Source organism: Pelodiscus sinensis, chromosome 7 (assembly GCF_052426305.1).
Source record: "Pelodiscus sinensis isolate ZL-2025 chromosome 7, ASM5242630v1, whole genome shotgun sequence".
Classification (NCBI taxonomy): Eukaryota; Metazoa; Chordata; order Testudines; family Trionychidae; genus Pelodiscus; species Pelodiscus sinensis.
In genome coordinates, this window is record NC_143058.1 from 62,625,929 (window position 1) to 62,649,577 (window position 23,649).

Here is a 23,649-nt window from a genome sequence, read left to right on the forward strand (position 1 = left end):
TTTTTCTGAGGTAAACCATAGTATTTACATTACTTACATTTGGTATTTCAGTGTTAACTGAACTACAGGTGTCAAAATAAATGAACTAAATATATGCTTATCTCTGTAGTGTCTACTCAGTTATTTGCATAGTCACAAAAATGTGCCGTTTGCAACAATTGTTAGTGAAATTTGTGCATGCACTTGAGCACAAACAGCCAAGTGCATGAGACCCGCAAGCACACCAACAAGGTGGGGTAAAGGGGGCAACTACCCCAAGGGCTTGGTGGTTCAGAACGGCCCTGGGTTCCTGGCCACCGCTGAAACTGCAACAGCGCCCAGAGTCCCATGGCCGTTCAAATCTCCGAAAGTACCACGCAGCATGCTCCAGGCAATGCTGAGGGCTGGGGGAAAGGGGAGTGGTGGTGGTGCAGCACCACAGTCTGGCCAGTACTGAGAGCTGGTTGTCCCAGTCCCGCCCCTTCCAGCTGAGGCCCCACCCCTTCCTGGAGCAGACCCCACAAGGCTGTCAGCTCCCCGGAGACTTGCTTTTAATATATGGTGACAGTCCACAGTCTACATGAGAAATCTACATCCCAGGGACTTCAGCTCCTAAAGTCACTTTGGCACATTTGAAATTTTTATCTATTCTACAGTCTGTGAAGAAAGCAACATTCCCCAAAGAGCTCCATGGTAAATAATGGAAATGGCCTAGACTCCCCAGTGACAATGGGTATAGGAAAGAAATCAATTGTCCCTCCCTCAGAAGAGAATGAGTCTCTCAGACAGGATCTTTGTTGTGCTCAGCTGCTGTGTCGGGAATTTATGCAAATAACTCTGAAATTCTTGTGAAGTTATGTACTAGCTTCATATTTATTCTGCAGCTAAATTTATGTAATAAATTTTAAAGTCATTGGCACCATAAGTTTTATTACATGCAATACAAAAAGCGAACACAAAGGCTTAATCCCATCACAGCCATCATTATCATTAGATCAAAATCATTACAATCACACAGCTCCAAGTCATGATTTTATACCTGATGCAACCTACAGGATGAAAGCCATTTGAATGCATTAAAAGAAAGCAGGATTGTAGACATTAACATAAACTGTGGTCAATTACGAAAGCAATAAAGGATTCAATAAAAAAATCAGTGATTAGAACAAAATATGGAAAATGTCAAATTTCACTCAAATGCAACCAGGCTACATTTTTAATAAAATGCTCTATTTCCTAAAAAGGCACAAGTTTATGCTTTCAGATGCCACAGTTTTCCCATTAAAGAGGCTATGATAGCAGTGACATATGTAATACAATTGCCATGAATACGCATGGATAAAATAATTTGGAATAGTTATAAACAGACCCGTTCTAAATCCAACTTTTTAAAAAATCATGCTTGAAAAGAGATGTTATGTTAGAGTTTTTAAAAGTTACATATTTACAGGTATGAAAGTGGAACGAGTTTCAATAATGACTAATATTCTGTTATAAAACATGAACAATTAGGATAAGGTCAAGATTTTTAAATCCAGGGCTGGGATTTTCAAAGGTGCATAAGTGACATAAGACCACAAATCCTATTGAATGTCTAATAGGACTTGGTCCTAAGTAACTTGGTTAGGTTTGAATTCTTTGGGGAAGTCACAAGTTAGGCTCTTAAATCTGTATTTATGCACATGACCAATTTTCAGAAGGGCGGAGCACACAACTGTGAAATTAGGCAGATGCAGAAATATGATTTTAAACACGTAGAGTCCCTATTTTTTAATTCTTGGCCTTGAAGGGAATTCTAATGCATGACACTTATGGCAGAACCCCGTTCATTTACAGGTCACAGATAAGAAACGGTGTTCTCATCCATTTTGAAGAAAAGGTTTGAGCAACCAAGAGGATTATCAGGGTCTCATGTTACAGAGACTGTTATAAATTACAAAATACTATATGAGACATTTATTAGTATGCTGAAATAGAATTAAAATTATCTGTCAAATGAACTTCACATACATTCTTGATGCATTATCCTTACGTTTTTGTTGTTGTTTACACATTTATCCACAAAATTCAGCAATTCACACCGAGTCTCGCATCATGAATAGGTTCCACTGTGGTTGTAAGTGGGAATAACGAAGAGTGCTTCGGATTCTAGACCGCCCAGCAGTGTGTTCCCACTGCTCAAGAGCCCCAGAGTTCATTTAAGAAACTTGCTCATTCTGCTGGGATATTCACTTTGCAACAGGTAACAGTTGAAATGACATCACACAGTCTATGAGCCAGCTGGAGGGGGCCATCCAGACTTTGCCTTGGCGAATTTTCTCTGGGTTGTATTTAGAAGACACATCATAGATAATGTATTGTGTGCAGAAACACTGATCAGAGCCAGGCTCGGCATGGTACGCCACCGTGCTGATGGTCTGTGTCACGTCGCTATCTGGCTTTGGCTGTCTCAGGAGGATTTGTCCTCCTGCCGCTTTAACCAGCTCAATGAGGTCATTCTTCTGGTGGTGATTGAAAGTTCCCAAAAAATAGAAGTAGCAACCATCAAACAACTTAGGCAGCTAAGAAAAAAAGATGACAAGAAACAGTAAGTCCAGGGATCCAGAGCCCTGCATATGATGAGGAAGTCATCAGATCAAGCATTGGCTAAATTGATGCATCAGAAAATATGGGCTAAGTTGTGTTACAAGTTACTACGTCAGCTTTTCTGAAACCTTAATAAATGTTGCCAACCAATTAAAGCTAGTAGCGGAAAAGCATTTCATTAGACTGTAAGCTCCTTGGGGCAAGGAACACAGTTTTGTTCTATTATGGGGTCTACCACAATGGGGTCCTGATCCTTGAGGAGGACCGCTAGGTGCTACAACACTACAAGTGATACAATCACATCAGAGCACTGGCCCATTTAAATAAGGAGAGGTCAGCTAAAAAGTAGGATGGACTTAGACTGCATAAAAAAATAATTACAATATTTTCCCTTCCTTTCAGATGGGAGTCACTCCAAGTAGCAACTGAAACAGGACTGGAGAATCCTAGAGGAAACTTCAGCCTTTGTATTTCATGAAACTCCTTTAATCATAACTGAAACTTCCCTCTAAAGTCTTGGCCAGGTTTATGGGACTATACATCCGATATCCATTACTTGTTTGAGACCATCATTAATTGGAAATTCAATCACCTCTCCCACAAACACCTCAATAAGTGTGCATTCAAGTATTAAATCGCTCATCCATGCCAGCAGCAGAGGGCAGTGAAACAAAACATCATTTTTAGAAACGTGTATCTAAATAGCTACCAGCTGCTCTTGGTTGAGTCTGCCTCTTTGTGGACCACCACCGACTTCATACTTCTCCTCCTGTTCACGAATTCTGCTTTGCAAACATGCCTCCACCCCTGGAATTAGGACACGTGTCAAGGTAACAGAGCAAAGCATTCTTATGCCAACACAAGAGTACTTCATATAATCAACAAAGGATTACATGTGTGCTTAATTTTATGTATTGTGAATAGTTACACTGAAGTCAAAGGGGTGATCAAGTTCAATATATACAGAAATCCTTGCAACATCACAGCGCAGGTGACTTGTTTAGCCAATTTCTAAGAAACTCTTTAAAGTGAGTTTATAGACGTGCTTCTGAGAGATGCTGGTTTGATGCCCCTGGAAAAGGAAAACTTCCTTCCGGGTGGAATAGGTACTGCAGCAGCATGTTATAGGAGCCTGGTGTCAAACATTCTGCCCATGGCATTAACTTAAAATGTCATTAAAATGTCAATTAACTACTGTCTTTCTGATCATTTGGTCCCTCACGACAGCAACCTTCATCTTGGAGGCCAACCAACAGCCATCAGATGACAGCAAATCCCTGAGCCGGACTGCATATGAACAGATAAAAAGCTGGCTCTGGATTGCATTACTAATACAAGGAATCACATCTCCCATTCTAATGAAAAGTATCCGGAAAAAGTAGTTTGTAGTTGATGCATGAAATCAGAACAGGAGCATCAGAATGCCTTAATGTGGGCTCTTTCCCTTTTAGAGTCACCAATTTATCTGCACTGGAGTAGTGTTTCAAAGATGCACAAGTGTGAATGCTACGTGAAGCTACGTGTGTGGGAAGCTGCTTTTGAAAGAAGTTCAATGAAACCCGTTCAAAGTCGCCACAAGGAAGTTTATGGGGAAGTTAAAAATTCGACAGGGCTAGTCTGTAGATGCCCGTAGTGCAGACCCTGTTGGAGAAGAGACTTTATGACTGATGCATGAAGCAGAATAGCAAACTGCCAGCAAAGTCCCCATCCCAGGATCCTTGTGACGGAAGGCGAGGCTTTACAAGGCTAGATTCCTCACAAGTGGACTTTCCAATGACAACTTGAGCTGGCAGTGGTAGTCAGAGCAAATCTGAGGCAAAACAGCAGACAATCTGGAACGCTAAGTTATCTTTTCAGAGTTACCATCCTAACCATAACTAAACTTTAAATCATGAAAGTGACGCATGTTGGTAAAGGGCATCTCTTTTAGCAGAAAATATTAAATCTTCTCCGCATGCATATGCATTCCATTTCATGCAGCCAATTCTACGGATAAATCCTTTCAGTAAAATTTTACTGCAGTCATTGTAATGGTTTAATTTTTAACTGCAATGAGAACATTTAACCAATATAGTGATGATGGTGCTGATCATAACCATCTCAGTTTCACTGTGCTCCAACACTGAGTTAGAAATTTTATAGTAATTGGTCCAAGTATTTTTTTTTTTAAGTCAAGGTGTGTACACACACCCCTGTTAATAAATGTCTGAAGCATTTTTTTCCTCATGCATTTTAATCATCACCTGATCAGAATCACAGTGTACCTGGTATGCTTACAGACAGGAAAAAAGGTTGTGAACAAGTTATTAGAGCACAGAGGAAGCAATCTTTAAAATGCAGACATTTTCATTGAGTGACTTCACGGAGGTTATATACCACTCCTTGGAGTGATCTATGCTTCCACTATTTGAGAAAGTGTAGCTTTCGATGGCGGAAACAGAACTTGTTATATAAAGTCATCAGCTTGGTAATGTTTGATAACTCACAGCTAGACAGTTTTACAGAACCACATGTGCTGGAATGCTTTTTGAACAGCTGTCATTCAATCTCTTCTCACCCCCCTGGTACTTCGCTTCCCATATGAAGACTGGAACAATGTGAAAACTATCAGAATCCTCAGTTCTGCGGGAATGTCAGCTGACACGAACGTCTAAATTCCAGATGCCATTTTACAGTCAAACAGCACAACTAGTAGGTGGTAAGGATCAGAACAGTTTGGAAGACAACAGACAATACACACCGCATAGCAGCAGAGAGACAAGAATGCATAAAGTAGTGATGGAAATATTCAAATTGCCATCCTCGATCTGACTAGCAGTTTATTTGTTTTAGTATCCTGTTTGGCAGTGCCAGATACTTCAGAGGACCATGCAAGAAACCCTAGTACACATAATTATGGAATTAATTTGCCCAAAAGGGAACAGGATGTTTCTGTCAAACCTTATGGGAATAAAAAAAAAATGGTAAAGATGCAAACTCTTTTGCTTTTGCCCAACAACAACAGTGGACATTCTCCTCTGTAATATTTCTAAAGCAACTAATTTCTTGGCCTAATATTGTGACTATGAGTTCCACACGATAGCCATATACTTTGCATTAAAGTATGTGATTATTCCTTTTTGTTTTGAGTGAATTGGCTAAATTGAATCTTTTATTCTAACAAAATAGTGATAGAAATGTAGCCGTGTTAGTCTGGTATAGCCGAAACAAAAAAAACAGGACTATTTGATCTGAGGAAGTGGGTCTGGCCCACGAAAGCTCATCACCTAATAAAACATCTTGTTAGTCTTTAAAGTGCTACATAGTCCTGTTTTTTTGTTTATTCTAACAAAATGAGAAGTTAGTATGAGAGAAAGGCCCCAAATCCCTTTTCCATACCATTAATTAGGTTTACTTGCATCACACCCTCTCTCATTTGTCTGCCCTGTAAGTCTCAGTCTTTTTCTGCAGACAGAAGGCTTTCCAGATACTACTGTTTCTGCTATCGCCTTTTTTAGCACAGCTGATGAGAACTGAACACATTGTTTAAGGCTGCACCCTTGGGGGCATTATAACAGGAACTATAGTGAGATGCCACTTCGGAGCCTCAATGATAGCTCAGCCTCCCACTGTGGCAGACAGCACAAATTACACAGGAAGAGGAGTCCCACTTGAACAATTTACCATCTTTGCTCAAGAGAGAGGATTTGGATTCTGAACTATTTGGGGCAGGACTGTGTCTATTTTATGTACAGTGCCTAGCATGGTGGCATCCCAGTGGTTCTCAACCAGGGGTGGTATGCAGAGATCTTCCAAGAGGAGTAAACTCTTCTAGATATTTGCCTAGGTCTATAACAGGCTACATAACAAGCAGCTGTCAAGTACCAACTAAAATGTCATAACTTATTTATACTGCTCCACATACTATATTATATGGCAATGTACCATACATGTATTCAGTGTATTAGACATGCGTGTTATGTATTTAACGTGTGCAAGCACGATAATGAGGTTGAAGTTGTCATGCGCAAATGGTTGCCATGCAAAAATGGCTTCAAAACAAAGAGCTGGAAGTGGCGGTCGTGGCGACAGGGAATTTTTTTAATTCGCTGCCTCCCCAAATGACAAGGCTCGTGTGAAAAACGAGCTCAAATAGCTCACTGAAATGTAAGTGCTGTATTTATAGTCCAATAAACTTACTGTACATATATATGGCAAAAAATGAGACCATAAACAATTTTTCAGTAAGTGTGTTATAACCCATTTTTGTAAGCAAGTACTTCAAGTAAACTGGAACTTGGGTACACAAAAAAATCAGACTCCTGAAAGGGGTACAGCAATCTGGAAAGGTTGAGAACCATACCGTATTGTTCCAGGCTAATTCCACAAGCCAAATATACAGGGAAGTGCTGGAACTTAACTTCATTTACAAGTTTGGGACCCATCACAAAGACATTACCTGGGTAGCTCACTGCCTTCCACAACCTAATGCCTTAACCAACCAAACAACGGGTACTTAAGAACAATTTGCACCTTCTCTATCAGTTTCATGTAACATGAAACTCTAATTCACTATTTTTTTCCCTTCCTTCTCCTCGCCCTCTTCCCCTATTTATTTTGGAACTGGACATTTAATACTCCATCAGAAGAAGTGGGTTGTACCCATGAAAGCGCTTGATACCATCTACATGTTTTTTAGTAATAGAAATGTAGCCATGTTAGTCTGGTCTAGCTGAAAACTCCTGTTTTTTGTTTCATCTACATGTTTTGTTAGTATTTAAGGCAGTGGTTCTCAAACTTCTCGGCATCATGTGCCCTTTTTGATTTTGAGAAACCCTCATGCCCACCCACCCCCCAAAAATGAAAAGAGCAGCAAAAGTTATTGAGGAAAAAAAAAGGGGGGGTGGTAGAACTGACTGGGGCCAAAAACAGTCACGGCCCCTTTAATTCCAGGGACCAGTATAGTGTTAAAAAAAAGTGCCAGTGTTCCAGGGGAAAAGTTGTTGACCAAAAAACAAACAAACAAACAAACAAGGTTGCCCTTTAAGAGCAGAGCAGGCACTGCCCTTTTAAGGCAGCCATTCTGAAATCTGTCCGGGATGCTCCATCCTCCCCAGCCCCAGCCAGCCCGAGCTGAACGTGTTACAGTGGATGCCCGAGCTAGGAAAAATAGAAGATACTGGACATTTCACATGGGATTTTCTGAATTTTTTTTTACCAGACGGACCGGGCTCTTTCTTGCGGGGGAGCTTGACCAGGGGAAGGGAGGGAGGGCTGGGTCACCTCACGCCCCCACCCCGTAGAATTTCTTCATGCCCCCTCAGGAAGGCACACCCCCCAGTTTGGGAATCTATGATTTAAAGTGCTGCCAGACTATTTGTTGTTTAAGTTTTTCCAGTTACAGACTAACTCGGCTACCCCTCTGAAGTTTTTGTACAGATTCTGAGTGAGGCACACAATGGTATCCTGTTTGTTTTTCCTTTCCAAACTGGCTCTGCTATTACAGCTCTGTAAACCTAAAGAGTTTTTATAATGTTTACATGCCCTTATAAATTTCAAATGAATACCCTCTAAATAGCAAATAAACCAATGCTCGCAACGGACCGACCTATTAGTAAGTACAATTTGTTCACTCAAACATCAGCAATCAGGTTTCCTTTACACAAAATCTATAGACCTGCCAGTTGTGGGGGAAGGAAGTATATTCCTTTACCATGTTTTTTCATCATGTGCTGGGGCAACATCAGTGTCCCTACACTGATGACTGACTGCTGAGACTAGTGCTTGTTGGATCAGCTTCCCTAAAAGATACCAACAAAACTGCTTCAAGAGAATTGAAAACATGCTTGGGGCAAGGGCAGAAACCAACTAACGGGAGCTGCAAGTCACAACCTCCTCCTGCCTCAGGACAAACCCCCTTCTAGACCCTATACCACCTCTCCTCCAGGTCAGAATTCTCTCCTGCACCTCTACCCATATCCTCTCCTGCACCTGAATCCCCTACCCCTGAACTCCCTCCCTTTTGGATCCAGCCTCCATCCCAGACCTCACACCTCCTCCATTAATATCACAGAAGAATGCAGCCCTTAACCACGTAAGAAATTTTTGAGGTGCCCTCCCCATCAAAAATTATTGCTCACCCTTGCTCTAGGGCAGTGGTCTCCAACCTTTTTAAGCAGGGGATCACTTTTTGAATTTAAATGCAATCCAAGATCTCTCTCAAACCCAAATACCCTTGCCCCGCCTCCTTCCTGCCCCTTCTCTGAGGCCCTGCCCCTGCTCACTCTGTCCCCTCTCCCTCCTCCATTCTCACTCACTTTCACAAGACTGGGGCAGCAGGTTAGGGTGCAGGCTCTGGTCTTGGGTTAAGAGATTTGAAGCGTGAGAGGGGCCCTGAGCTGAGGTTGGGGCAGGCAGTTGAGGTGCAGGAGGGGGTTCGTGACTCGGGTAGGGTTGTGGGCTCCAGAGGGGCACTGCTTACCTCAGGTGGCTTCTGGGTGGTGGTGCAGTGGGGCTAAGGCAGGCTCACCCATGTCCTGGCCCTGCACCCCTCCCTAAAGTAGCCAGCAAACTCTCCCCTGCCCAATTCCTGTTGTGCCCCCTCTCTGCTTTGTGGACATAGGATACAAAGCAGGAGAAGGGTGCACCTTGGCATCAGCACCACTCTTCTCCCTCCCCTGCCCTGCACAGAAAGCAGGGGGCTCAGGAGTGGACAGCTCCAAGACAAAGGGAAGGAGATACACAGCAGTGGAGGGAGGGGAAGCTGAAGTGCCCGCACTTGATAGCCTCTTGACTAAACCAGTGACCTGTCAGAAGCTCCAAGATCTACCAGTAGATCCCGATCTACTGGTTGGTGACCACTGCTCTAGGGATACAGTGCACCACACCAGAGCATGAATTCCTTTTGAGTAGCTGTCTGAAGGGCATGATTGCACTTATCAAAAACAATCATTGTAATTGCTCACTTTAGACAGAATGGTTGTTTAAAATTATAAAGCCATACTGTTTAATAAGTGGTCCTTTTAACCACCCCCACCCCTTTTGTCCATCAAATGGGACCGGTTCAGATGTACAGGATTACTGCAGTATAAACATTAAATATCAGAAGTTGCAAGCTTGTGTGTTAACATCTCTGCATTTAGGAAAGGAAGGAACTGAGTTCTTTCATACACTGCACACTAGCTTACACTGAACCATTTCTGCATCTAGCCGTCTCACAACCCATCACAATACTAATTCCCAATGCACCATCTGACTGAATACTGGCAGTAATTTACCTTTATTGCTCCTCTCTTATCCACATACCTTTCAAGCTGTGGAACTTAAGAAACTGCAATTTGTGAATTTTACAAGGTGAGGGCACAATCCTCTAAACTGTACTCCTCTGAGAAGTTCTACTGATTTGATTGACGCTATCTGCATTTGCCAGGGCTCGTTACACAAGTACAGTTGTACAAGTTGAGCCTCTCTAGTCCGGCCCTCTCTGGTCCAGCAACATCTATGGTCCGGCATGATTGTAGTGAGCCGGATGTCCACTTATCATGGGTGTGGCCAAGTTTCCCGTGGTTCCACAAAGTCTGTTTACAGCCTCAAGTCCTGGCCCTCAGTGTTCTGTGTTATTTAGCTCTAACTTGCCCTTAAATGTCTTCTATGAGCGCAGTAAGCAGTAGGGATGTAAACAGGTAATCAAGTAACCACTCAAAATCTTAGTGGTTACATGGTTGCGTGCGCCGCGGGCTCTGCAGTATAAAGCTTCAATAAGCTTTGTATAGCAGAGCCAGCAGAGAAGCCCACCCAGGTGTAGAGCCAGCAGCCCCTGCTGGCCTGGCTCCAAGCGAGGCGGCTTTTCTGCTGCAGCGAAGCCTCCTCCCCAGGAGTCAGCTGCCAGCCCCACTCCTAGGGAAGCAGCTTCACTGGGGGCTCTGCAGCTGGCTTCCCAAGAGCGGGGCTGGGAGCTGCTGCCGGCCCTGCTCCTGGAGTGCCACCATATAACCTGCAGTGGGAGATGCCTGGGGCATACCCACCACAGACAGGTAGTGCTCTGGCCAGCTGATGCAGCCGCTGCCTGCGGTGGTCCCCATGGGGCTGGAGCAGGCTGCTCCAGCCCCTGCAGTTAACTGGAACTGATAAGCATTATCTGTTTAGGGCAATGCTTACAGGTTAACCTTTCACATCCTTAATAAGCAGGAGAAGCATTGGTAATACCGCTAGATAATATTGACATCCCGTGGTTTGGCATATTCTCTGGTTCAGCACCGGTCAGATCCCGAGTGCACCAGACTAAAAGTGTTCAACCTGTATTATCCAGTGTTATAGTGGTCTAAACCCTAAATTGCTCCATTAACCTTAATGGAATTATGATGGATTTACACTAGTACAACTAAGTACAGATTTTGATCCTTAGGCTGTATCTAAGTATGATTGGCATGATTTTGCACAAATACTTTTAACGGAAGAGTTTTTCCATTAAAAGTATTTGCGCAAGAGAGCGTCTATACTGGCATGTGCCTTTGCGCAAAACATTTGCTTTTGCACAAAAGCATACGTGCCAGTGTAGACGCTCTCTTGCGCAAGAAATTGATGTTACCTGTCTACTCTGGCCTCTTACTTAACCCTAAGCGGGAGCGTCAGAGTATTTGCGTAAAAAGCACTGATTTTGTACATTACAACGTCAGTGTTCTTGCGCAAATACTCGTGGCCAGTGTAGACAGGCGGCAAGATTTTGCGCAAAAGCAGCCACTTTTGCGCAAAATCTTGCCAATGTAGAGACAGCCTAAATCTTTTAAAATACTACCGTCCTAAAAAAACTTGAAAAGGTTAATTGATGTTTTATCTTTACGGCTGCCACTGCATAGCCATATTAGTATCAAAGGGTCCAGGGTCTAGTTGGGGTACCAATGGTAAATGTTGACATAGGTTGGGACATTGGAAATGGAAATACAGGGGTCTCTATACAGAGAGAGCAGAAACTGATTTGATGAATTGATTGAAGAAGGAAAGTAGGAATCCTGGACCAAAGGCAGTCTTTTCAGATAACAGAATCTGACATCTGGAAGCCTACACCTTAAGCATAGTAGTCTTACTAGTATCCAGGATATTGTGTACGGAAAACATGAGATCAGATTTGAAATCTTTAAATTAAAAAAAAAAAAAAAAAAAGGTTTTGAATCCATTTTTCATTATTAGTTTATAAAACTCTTTAAAACTGCATATGTTTCTGAAGCCAGATAGAGATTGTAGTGCTGTAGTTAAAGCTGTATATTCCCAATACGTGCATTCCCATGAATGTGTTTCTTGAATGCATTTATTCTGACATTCACAGTAGCCATTGTACCAGGACTGTCATTTATTTAAATGGGGAAATTTAAAAAACAAAGTCAAGCTTCTCTTTCGGAAGGGGGAGGAGGGGAGGGGGAGGAGAAAACTGTGAAGTCCAAAGATATTAAAGAATTCTGCTGTTTTTAATCAAACTGTACTCTGATTCAGAAAAAAAAGCGATGATGAAATTCAGTAATACTTGAATCTTAATCTCAACATACTTGCTGGAGGATAACGATATGCTACTTTCTGTCTCTATTACAGTCCCAGAAATAATGAAGGCAATAAAATAATGAAAGCAATGAAAGATATGACCAAGGGCAAGGAGTAGGGTGACAATGGTGTCTCAATTGATTTTTATGCTGCTCTGAAAAATTGAGATCTCACTGATAGTGTGTTAAGTACATATAAAATTCACAGAAAATAATCATCTCGCTAGGAGCACTAAGAAATCTTTCTTCTCAAAAGACCTTTTTGCTCAGCATTACTATTCTTACATCTTCAGCCTCCAGCGTGAGCCAAAAGGGAATTCAAATAGCTGTTGAGGTTTTGGGGCCATCTGTATTAATTGCAGGTCTTGTGCTAGCACAAATAAGAGTGCTGCATCTCCAATAGAATGCTTACTAAAGAGCTGAATCTGGAACAAAGAGGGAGATTACGCATAATTCTAAAATATATATAATCTTAAATACTGCATGACGACGAAGAATGATTCAGGCAGATAAGGAGACTGCTTCTTTTGCAGAATGATATGAAAACCCGTTGTAAGGGAGACGTACAAATACCTATTTTTATTAATATTCTTTTGAAAAGCTTAAAGCAGGGTTTTTTAAGTGACACAAACTAAATGTTGTAGGCCATAAATGTAAATATCTTTTAAAGAACATACTTGGAGAACAATTTCAACATGTGCCACCATGTGAAAATTTCCTGAAGTGAAATACTGGAACTTTTCATTTACTCACATCTAATATTTTTGCAATTTTTGCTTTGATAGAGACACAGGGGGAAGAGAAAAGACAGCAGAGTAAGCACACCCTTTATATGTTTATTTTTTGTAATGTTTGAGTGGACTTTAACCAATTACTAAACAGAAGCCCTAAAAGCAATGATAAATAAGGAGTGTAAGAAAAGCCAAGTAAAACCCTTTCTCCTAGACAAATGCTTCATCAGCAGGCATCCCATTATTTGTTATAACCATCTTTAACTTGCGATGCCTCTGAAGAAGACCAACAACAAACTGGCAGGAGCAGATGGAGTGGTGCTGTTAATTATAGGCACTTAGCTGTATCAGACTCCTTGAGTTATTACCAATGTTTCCCACTAGGGAGGAGAAGCATTTGCTTTTAGAAAGTATGTTGCTTACTAAGCTGTGTGCATTAGCAGCCAGGAGTGTACTAATCAGGATTTTAGCACCACATTAAATAAAGCTCAACAGAAAACCAAGAAGTGCATTAAAATCTCCATGGAACGCTGGACAGGCAGCATTTGCTTTTTTTCCTGTCACATTTCTAAAGTTAACAAAACACCAAGTTCTCTCTCAAAATGTTCAGCGTCCCCTCTGCAAGAAAAATCCATCTGCTCCCTAGTGCTCAACTGAAGGGAGAGAGAATCTTGTACTGGTAACTTTATTATATATTTTCTACTAGAAGACTTAGCTGGTGTTGCTCGGGTCCTGAAGTCAGTTATTTATTGGGTTTTGGAAACTAAAAAGAAAACATCCAGGCTTAATTTAAATCATTGCTCTGGGATGGGGCGGGAATGAGGGGTTCAGTAGCAGGCTGCCCAGGGCAGAGAGGACAATCCCAGCCCTTTGTCACCACAGCATCCTGGGATTAGGTGAGAAGCGCCTCACAATGGTGGCTACAGCTCCAGTGGGCATGGCTCTCAGCTGGGGGAGGTCCAGGTGCCCCCTGTGCTCTCCAGCCAGAGTGAGAAATGCAGCAAACTGTGCACTTGCCCATAACAAAGGGGAATGACCTTGTACAAATTTGGATGGAGGAAGCTTCAGCCCCCCTCGCCCTCCCTAACAGGTGCCATGGGGGTGGGAGGCTCATGATGGGATGCCCCCAAACAGTCCCTTTCACCTGCTTGGTGATCCTATCTCTTTTCTGTATGGTTTTATGAGAAGCAATCCTATTCCAGGCACATCCCATTTTCCTGGCATAACCAAACCCTTACAGGAAACCCCCAACTTCCGACCACCCGAGTTACAATCATTTTTGTAAGTGCTGGGGGTTGTAAGTGCAGAAGGGGCCAAAACTGCCAATTTACGTCCCCAGCCCCGCATTCACGACGGCACACAGCACCTATCATAAATGAGGGGTCAAGTTACAACACCTCCAACTTTGTGATGCTTCCCCAGGAACCAATCACGTCGCAAGACGGGAGCCGCCTGTATCTTGTTTTAAGTTATGAGAGGAAGCAGCTGTATACCGAATTTGATGGTCTAGCTGCTCTCACCGTTTAAGAGGAGCTCTTCAACAGACAGACAGACAGACAGACACTCAAATATATAGTAGATACTGTTTGACCAGGAAAAACGCTGAGATGGAGAAGAGGACGACAACCTGGCAAATTCATAACCCTGATGAACAACTGGTATGTATACAGCTTTAATAAAGTCAATATCTATCACAGAAATGCTAGATTTAAATATTCTCAGTGAAACAGAATTCTAACTATAAAAGACATTCCTTGTGCACCCCATGCAAGATCTTAACACCTCAGAAATGTGTTACCCCCAGCAAGAGAGAAGTTCTATCTTCCTGCCCATGTGTAACCTTGAAGCAGCTAGACAGTTGTAATACAATAACTGTCCCACAATTCCTCACTACTTTTCAGTATCTTAAAGTATACTAGCCAAAAGTCTCTGAAGATAGGCAGATATAGACATTCAGAACCATTTGTTCGGCACGCCAACGTTTACCAGCATCTCAGGGTAGTCACTGAGGAGCTACTCTTACATGTAACAGATCACAGTACCAAGACTCCTTGAAAACTTTTCTTTTTGAACTATAGATCAGGGAGATGAATATAAAGAGTTTTAATTAAATGAAATCAAAAGCATCAAAGGAGACATTTAACCAATGTGCCGTTTAAAAAGAGCAGAGAAGAAATTAAGTGGCTGTTAAGAAGTTACATGGGCATTAGAACTTTTCCAAAGTGACTAGTGATTTTCACTGCTCAACCAGATACATTTTAAAAGAGCCTGAAGCATGTTAAACTGGACACCAAAAAATCAGTAGTGGGCTTGAAAGATTTAGGCTGCTAAGTAATTTGAAGAATCCTCATTGAATTTATTAACCCAACACCCTCCAGAAACCACTAGAAGAAATCTCTCTATGAATTGTCCATTGGGGGATAAGCTGCACATAAGTTAATTATAATGTTAAAACATACCAGAAAATATATGGGGATGGGGAGACGTTCCTGCCACAGAAGTCAAGAGGAACAGGAAGGGCTTTTACAATATAAAGAAAACAAAATGCTAAAGAAATGAATTAGAAGGGAGATTAATAAAGTCAGACCTCAAGATACACAGAGAACTGTTAAGAAAGAAACATGCTATGAAATAGCTATTGATAAACTGTCTAAGAGAAGACTTGAAAAATATCGATGACCATTTAACATTTTTAAATTTAATACTAAACACATACGTTAAAACATTTACCTTCATCATTCCAGCACTACTGATAATATACTGAGCAGTAAACAAATTCATTCCCTCCTTACATTTTCGGGATAACTATTCCATTGGCATCTGCTTACAATGATGCATTATACAATTTCCACGGGTGGAGTAATTACATTGAATCTTAAATTGTCACTTAAAAGTTAAAAAGCCCCATAGCTTGGGCTAAGCAACCATTTAGACCAAATTTCTAAAAAAAGGAATGGAAGGTTCTCAGGTAATATTAATCCTCTAGACAAACTACTTTTGTTTGAAAAAATAAATTTTCCATCTAGTCCAATACTTACACGCAAATTTCAGGACCCAACATCCCGCCAGAATGGCCAGCATGCATTTGCTAGTACTTCGTACTGGATCATTAGGGATAACGACGTGAGTCACTAGAGTAAAAAATTGCACATGTAAGAAAGCTTACAAACTTCAATAACTGCATCAGACTTGTTGCAAATCCAATCATCCCCAATTTTAAAATGTCCTTCTCATTTCTACAGAGCCATTTCCCCACCCTCAAAATCTGGTTTTAATCACTGTGATTAAAAGCTTATCTTTATAAACTTGTGCGTATGAGCGTTATACTTGAAAACCCACAGCCTGCTGCAAAAAGAGAGACCTTTTGGTTTTTGTAAGCGTAGCCTTGCAATGTAGAAAAGGGGGAAATATTATTAATCTCTAAACCTGCTTCTCCTCCAAAGGTATAATTGCAATAAGATTCTCACTGCTGGAGCTGGTATGTAACGCATGACTGGTGTTAATTTCCTCAGTTCAAGATTTTTAGACGCTATATGCAAGAGTAGTTAGGTGGAACATAAGACAGGCCCCTTCTTAGCGCTCCCAGTACATGTGATCAGCTTAACCACAGCCTGAGAATCTTTCAGCCAGAGCTATATTTAATGTGTGGCAAAGCTCTCAAGGGAATAAGCCAATCAATAAAAGGAATTAAGAGCACTACGACAGGTGCCAAACCATGGCAAACATTAGTGTTCCGATGCCTCAGCACTACAGCTCAAGAGTGCTAAGTGCCCATTACACCCACACAAACAGAGACTCGTGCTGATGTTACCCAAAAAATTGCTGCCACAGTGCAAGAAGGTTGCAAAAACACCAGCCGCACAGGTGCTGAAATGCAACAGAAAACAAAGAAACCCAAAGACAAAACACTAGGCCAAAAGCACCCAAGGCAAAGGGCTTCACACGCAGAAATGTTATTCATGGTTCTGACTGGAGGGGAAGGACGGTTCTTGGATAAGGATACTAGATGTATCCTTTTTCCCCCTTTATTCGGCTCTGGTGAGGTTACATCTGGAGTATTGTGTCCAGTTCTGGGCCCCCCACTATAGAAAGGATGTGGACCCATTGGAGAGAGTCCAGCAGAAGGCAACCAAAATGATTAGGGGGCTGGAGCACATCACCTATGAGGAGAGGCTGAGGGGTTTGGGATTGTTTGGTCTGCAGAAGGGAAGAGTGAGGGGGGATTTGATAGCAGCCTTCAACTTCCTGAAGGGAGGTTCCAAAGAGGATGGAGAAAGGCTGTTCTCAGTAGTGACAGATGGCAGAACAAGGAGCAATGGTCTAGGTTACAGCAGGAGAGATCTAGGTTGGATATTAGGAAAAATTATTTCACTAGGAGGGTGGTGAAGCACTGGAATGGGTTCCCTAGGGAGGGGGTGGAATCTCCATTCCCAGAGGTTTTTACGTCTTGGCTTGACAAAGCCCTGGCTGGGTTGATTTAGTTGGGATTGGTCCTGCCTTGGGCAGGGGGCTGGATTTGATGACCTCCTGAGGTCTCTTCCAGTTCTGATTCTAGTCTATGATTCTGTGTGTCCAGTGCCTGACAGACATACCGAGCTCCTGCAGGCAGCACTTTGACCAACTGCGGTCCAGAGGTAATGGCGTGGAAGGCTCCAGCTGAGGAAGGTTGAGGGTTATTCTACCACCTCATATGGCCCAGTGCCCTTCGAGCAATGTAGCTGGCTCCAAAACCAAGAGTTTGAGGAATTCTGCCTGTCTTGCCTGAGGAGGGGGAGAACTCAGATTTAGAATCCTAGTGGTTGGCTCCCTTTTAAAGGGAACATTTCTAGCCAACTCATTTTTGCTGGTAGCTAGTTTCTATCATCTCTTGTACCACAGGCTTCTCTCTCCACAAAGAGTGCCCATAAGACTGTGGGCTAATAAACATGAAACTTTATATTGCTTCAGTACTATTAGAGGCATAAATACTATAAAATCCAGTAACGTGACAGAAGGATAAAGTGAGAAGGCAAATCACTGCTGCCCCATTGGGGGGGGGGAGGGGAGCTTGCCCCAAAAGTCTGTACAAAGGGGGTCATGTGAGATGTTGAATGAAATTTGTGTTATATAAACTGTACATGCTTCATTGGCACAACACACATTTAATATGCACCCTCCGCCCCAACCATGTTCTCTGCACATCGGCAATCTTACCAAAAAAATAAGGAGGGAACCTGATTTCTCTAGGAATTAAGGATTTCTCCACAACTGCTCAATGTATGCAAAAAGACACACAACGTTTAAAAGGTAACAAGAGTCCCTGTCAACGAATGCAGAAATCTAGACACAGTAACTGTCATGCTTTTCTTTCTTTTAGTAATAAAGCTTTAGATTCTAAAGGATTGGCCCAACATGATCTTGTGGGTAAGATCCAGAGTGTAAATTGATTGGGAACTGTGGCAGGTTTCTTGGTACAGGAAGAACCCCTTTGGGGTAGGTGAGATTGGGTTCTATAAACCCTTCACCTGTGTGCAGGCCCGGGGAAGATTGGGGCACAGGAAGAGCTGGGGTGTGAGAGGGTTTTTGCTCGTGAGGCTTCTGGCTGGCCAGATTGGCAGCTGAAGCGTTCGGTGTGACTGGTTTGTGACCTGTCTGGGAGGTCTCCAGTCTGGGGCTGTAAGGAGCCCCGAGTTTTAAGCAATTCACCCTGAGCGGACGCCCTCAGCTGCGCCCAGGCCCGGCCCGTCACACCTCAAGTTTCATTTCAATCTACCACCCATTATGCAGTTAACACGGAGAGCCAAAAAGCACAAGTCTTGTACAGACAGTATTAAAACACATCCAACGCAGGCTTACTTACCTGTGCTGTTAAACGCGACACATTTTTTAGCCTTCAGCACCGCTGCGAGTTTGCTCAGTGATTTTTGTTGTTCTGAAGTGAGGCCACTTCCCAGCAGAACAACAGGCCCTTCTCTGGTGTGGCCTGGGCTTGCTTGCTGGGTGAGGACAAGAAAAAAAAGTGCTAAGTTCTTCCTAAACTGAATGTGGGGGGGACTTAAAGAAAGCAACTAATCTATTTGACAGTCTATTAAATAAAGAATAAGCCTCTGAAATAAATATTTTATGGTATCTTCCAGGACACGGCATTCATACATAAATCTATATGTAACCAACTAGCTCTAGAGGGAATGCTATGGCATTGTAGATACTTTCTTTAATTTATGTAAGGTACTATTTGAAAATGGCTTTGAACGAAAAGTTCTGTCTTGGGGACCCTTTTGGAATCATTAGCAGCTTTCAGCAAATGGGTTGATGAAGACGCAGCATGTTCTGTTTGGGAACTGCAGTACATGTCTAGCATCCATAGGTCTCAATAACATGACAAGGAACTCAACCTGATACTTTCAAATGTAGAGAGCAGGGATTTTTCCCCCTCCCTCAGCTAACAGCCGTTACTGAGTATTAATCAAGAGAAGACCATAACGTACTCAGAAACATTTTAAATCAATGTGCTCTGAACAGTTTAAAGTGGGGCACTGAAGGTAAAGAATTTAAAAGTAACCCTTAATGTTTAGTACCTAACACAGTTGTTTTCTTTGACTGGGTCCTCTAGATGCTACCATATTGTTTCTTATTTACACTGAAGACACACAGACACACAAAATATATGAATGGGTGCCAATCCGTTAGCTTAAACATGATACACAAATGTTACAGTAATGACGCACTGTAAGGCTGAAGCTATTCTACAGGAGACAGCCATGTAAGCTGCAGCACACCTGAACCTCCCTAATCTGGATGTGTCTGATCCAGGAACACCCATGGTTCAGAACCTGGCAGGGGGAGGAACAAGTGGTTCTGCCGCTCCCCCTACACCCAGCTTGGGGAATGGCGGCACAGCACTGGTCTGGAAGCTCCCTCTCGCACCCCGCTGCTCCCATAACAACGGAAGGCGATGCTTGAGAACGGCAGGGGGCACAGAGTCACATAAGATCCTTGGAGGTGGGGCGCCAGGTAAGTACTGCATTCCCATCCCCCCCACACCTCCCTCTTTCCCAGATCCCACCCCACTGCCTTCCATGGTCCAAAAACTTCCTTCTTCCGGCATACCCTATTTGTCAGGGTTGCTGGATTAGAGAGGTTCAAGTGTATCAAAGCTAGGTTTGTCCCAAGAGGCACCATCATTCTCCTCCACCCCCAAAGGTCTTGCAGGGCATTCTAAACAATGAAAAGTAAATGTGTTTATTACCTATTATGGGTACACAGAGAAATCTGTAATTCTCGTTTACACTAAAGCCTCTATACATTCCTCTAGTAGTGAAAAGGGGCCTTTGTGTAAATAAGACCATCATCTATACGCTGTCCTACATTTGTGATTGTTCAAGGCATGCTGTGTGGCCCATTTGTTTTCTCCAGCTGCAAGAAACTGAAAGGCCGCTGGCAGAAGACTGTAAAGATGTGTAATAGCCCAGCAGCTGAAAACATCTTAATTACTGGGTGAAGGGAGATAGTGGAATAGCTTATTATATTTGAAAGTATGTAAAAGCATTTACAACAAAGGATAAGTGCTTTTTACTGGATGTGGTATACTACAACAAATAACAGAGGCAGACAACACAGGATGCGGAACAAAGTTTGTCAATAGTTTGTAAATAATATGCCCGTTCCCAATCAACAAAGCCATTCTAAGTTATGGAGATGACCCCACAGTCTTGCATATAAATTCGTCATGCCACTTTCCGTATAAATAATTTGTCACAGAAAGCGTCTTGAAATTGTTGGAGAGCTTGAAAAATTTGACTGGGACTGTTTTTCCCAGGTCCATTTTTAACCTGTCTATCCAGCCAGGTGCCCTTGTTACCTTAAGTCCAAAGTGTTCTGGGCTCACAAGATGGATTTTATTTTTAGAACCACTTACTTCTGAGCACTGACTAAATGAATACGATTCATTCTTCATCGGTAGCATTAGCACAGACTTCATCTTTTCAGTTTCTGCGTAGTCCACAGGGCGCAGACCGAATATATTACTGGTAAAACAAGCACAGATGGGTTTAAGTAAATAAAATATGTGACTTGATTCTTAACTAACTGGATGCATTAGCTGGATAGTTTTTCCACCTTCTTATTAATATGCAATTTCAGCTAAAACACACAGAAAAGACTCAAGAACTGCATCAAAGGCAGATGGATTCACAATCACAAGCTGCTACATTCAATATGAAAAGTAAGAGAATTTACAACTAGATGCTAAGTTAAATAAGCCATAGCCCTAGTTAAATGTTTTGCTGCTCACACATGATATCTACCACAACAGCCAGAATTTTCAATACAGAGAATCTGGCTTTGCAATGTTTAATTGCAATCACACCACCAGGGAAGAAAGCATGTTGATTCCAAATGGAAAGTTCTAATAGATTATTACAATTTAAATACAAATATACTAGCACACAAGATCTGCACTTGAATCCACTAATGTTGTGTCATATTGCTGATCTAGAAAAATATATACTAGCAAGTATCAAAAAAGGGCTTCCGTGTAGCTACCAAAGACCTTTTAAGCTACTACAAACTAGAAAAGACAGACTGAAAGTCTTTCTACAGGGTGTCCCTTCTATATGTCCAAGATATATTCCAAAAAAGTGGACATATAGCAAAACGACATAAAGCGGGGAATTTTTTTAGCACTAATTTTTTTTTTTTGGCACAACGTAAAAACGGGGAATGGGAGGACTTACAGCACAACAGTTCCGACAAGCATCAACAGCGTTAGTGCAGAAGCGACATACACCGGGGTTATATATAACAGGGAATGCCCTGTATAACAGAGGTACTGATCAAGCCAAGATCAAGAGATTATTGTAAATGCTATTTTCTCCTCACCCAATATTTCATTGGCAAATCATCCAGCTACCAGAACTCAAACACAATTCAAACAAAACAGTGTCATATTTTAACAGGCATATAAGATGCCTGTTAACAGGACCACCACTGTGACCCAAAACACCCATGCGCATACTTTTCCCATGGCTGGCTCAGATTACTTTCTATTATAAGCATCAACTCACAGTTTGCGGTCTCCCTTATTCTCTTTGCTATTGTATGAGACCTAACAAATGTGCCCACATAAGGAGAGATTATGGTTGTAAGGCATGCTGGTAACCTCCTACATCCCACATAATTCACCAGCCATAATTTGGGTAGTTGTACCTGTGGTGAACGGTGAGTTTGTCTGAGTGTGGCTATGACTTCTGTCTCCTCCCCAGTGGTTAGAGGAGGAAAGCCTGCAGCTACAGAATAGGTATAATAACTGGTGTTAGCAAGCACAGTCTCACTCCTGGGGGCACTATACCTGCTTCGTCTACTATAGCCATTCCTCTTCCTTCTACCTTCCATGGCAATAGATATTAAAAGGAAACGCAGCTCATGATGGGAATAACGCCCTGAGTGTGAAGTAACTTGGATAATGCATATTTCAGAATAAGGAGTAATACAAAAAGAAGATCTAAGGAGGTCAAAAAACTGCTGTGTCATGGTAGCATTATCTTTTCAGGATAGCCATACGCTGCGGCATAAAGCTTGTATTTAGTTGAAAAATCAGATTTTAGTCCATAGGTAAAAAAATCTCCCAGCACAGTTACGTGATTTAGCAAAAACAGCAAGATTCTTGTATTATTAGTCTTAACCAAAGCAAAACAATTAAATCCAAGCTGAATGATCATTCTAGCCTAAATGCGCCTCTTCTTTTCCCCACTGCTCTTTAGTACAACAGACAGAATCTCTGGTCAAAGATTCTGGACGGGTTTTTACTAAGACATCTCAATTTCACAATACTGTCACCCTAGCACCACTATTTCTAATGTGCAGGGAGCGGGCATAATACAAATGCTACAGATTAAAAGATAGTTGGTTACATCTTAGTCCAGTCCTGGGAGTTGCAGCCCATTAAATACTACCATGCCTTTCCTGCTTTGTCATGCCTGACCAGAGTAGGCTTTGACCTCTCTTTAAATTAAGGCCATATTTAAATCAAGCTGCTGTAAGATGGCTCCTTCAAACAGGTCCAAAAGAGAAATTCATATTGGCATATGCATTAAAATAATTTTTTCCACCAGATGGCTGAACCTAGTTTTTAAAAATGTTACATTTCATGCCAGTTCGTTTGCTTTTTTATTTTATAGAGTGATAGTGAGGTCATTAATTGTGACAAAAAAATCCCAAAAGCTTCAACCTAGATCTTGGCAATTACATGAAAGAACAACTCTATGCCTTATTGAACAGTGTTTTTATTTGCACTGGTTCAGTCTTCCCCTTGTATTAAATTGGGGTTTTATGACCATTAGGAATTTTTTGTTTCAAAGAACATTTCAAGTTGACCTTTTACCAGTGCATACTCTACACCATCTTGGTATTGCAAGGGGACAAAAAATAAGGGATGTTCACACAGGTTATGTCTCGACTACAGCCCTCTGTCGCCAGAGGGATGTAAACTAGACCTACTGAAATTGCTAATGAAGCAAGGATTTAAATAGAACAAACATGGCAGCCGCTTTTTGCCAACGCAGCAATTTGCCGGCAAAAAGCGGCAGTCTAAACAGGGATCGGTCGACAAGGAAAGCCTTCTCTGACTGATCCTGTAAACCACGTTACACGAGGCATAAGGAATCGGTTGAAAAAGGCTTTCCTTGTCAACCGATCCCCGTCTAGACTGCCGCTTTTTGCTGGAAAATCGCCGCGTCGGCAAAAGGCGGTGGCCATTTTTATTCAAAGGAAGCACAGGATATTTAAATCCCCACTTCATTAGCAATTTCGGTATGTCTAATTTATATCCCTCTAGCGACAGAGGGATGTGGCCTAGACATACCCAC

At 42.1% G+C, this 23,649-nt stretch overlaps 1 protein-coding gene across 2 annotated transcripts in view; it reads right to left on the reverse strand.

Moving 5' to 3' along the window:
- Positions 1-892: 892 nt before the first annotated feature.
- Positions 893-23,649, reverse strand: part of BARD1 (BRCA1 associated RING domain 1) — a 61,974-nt gene continuing 39,217 nt past the window's right edge. The window contains exons 7-11 of one of the 2 annotated variants that reach the window (XM_075933951.2): positions 20,703-20,811; positions 18,645-18,780; positions 15,844-15,936; positions 3,275-3,372; positions 893-2,540 (exon numbers count right to left, since the gene is read on the reverse strand). In XM_075933951.2, coding sequence (XP_075790066.2) covers positions 2,208-2,540; positions 3,275-3,372; positions 15,844-15,936; positions 18,645-18,780; positions 20,703-20,811 — 769 coding nt within the window. In that variant the 3' untranslated portion in view covers positions 893-2,207. Of the gene's footprint in view, positions 2,541-3,274; positions 3,373-15,843; positions 15,937-17,404; positions 17,567-18,644; positions 18,781-20,702; positions 20,812-23,649 lie in introns of those variants that run through there. The other variant, XM_089779829.1, reaches the window with a different exon arrangement.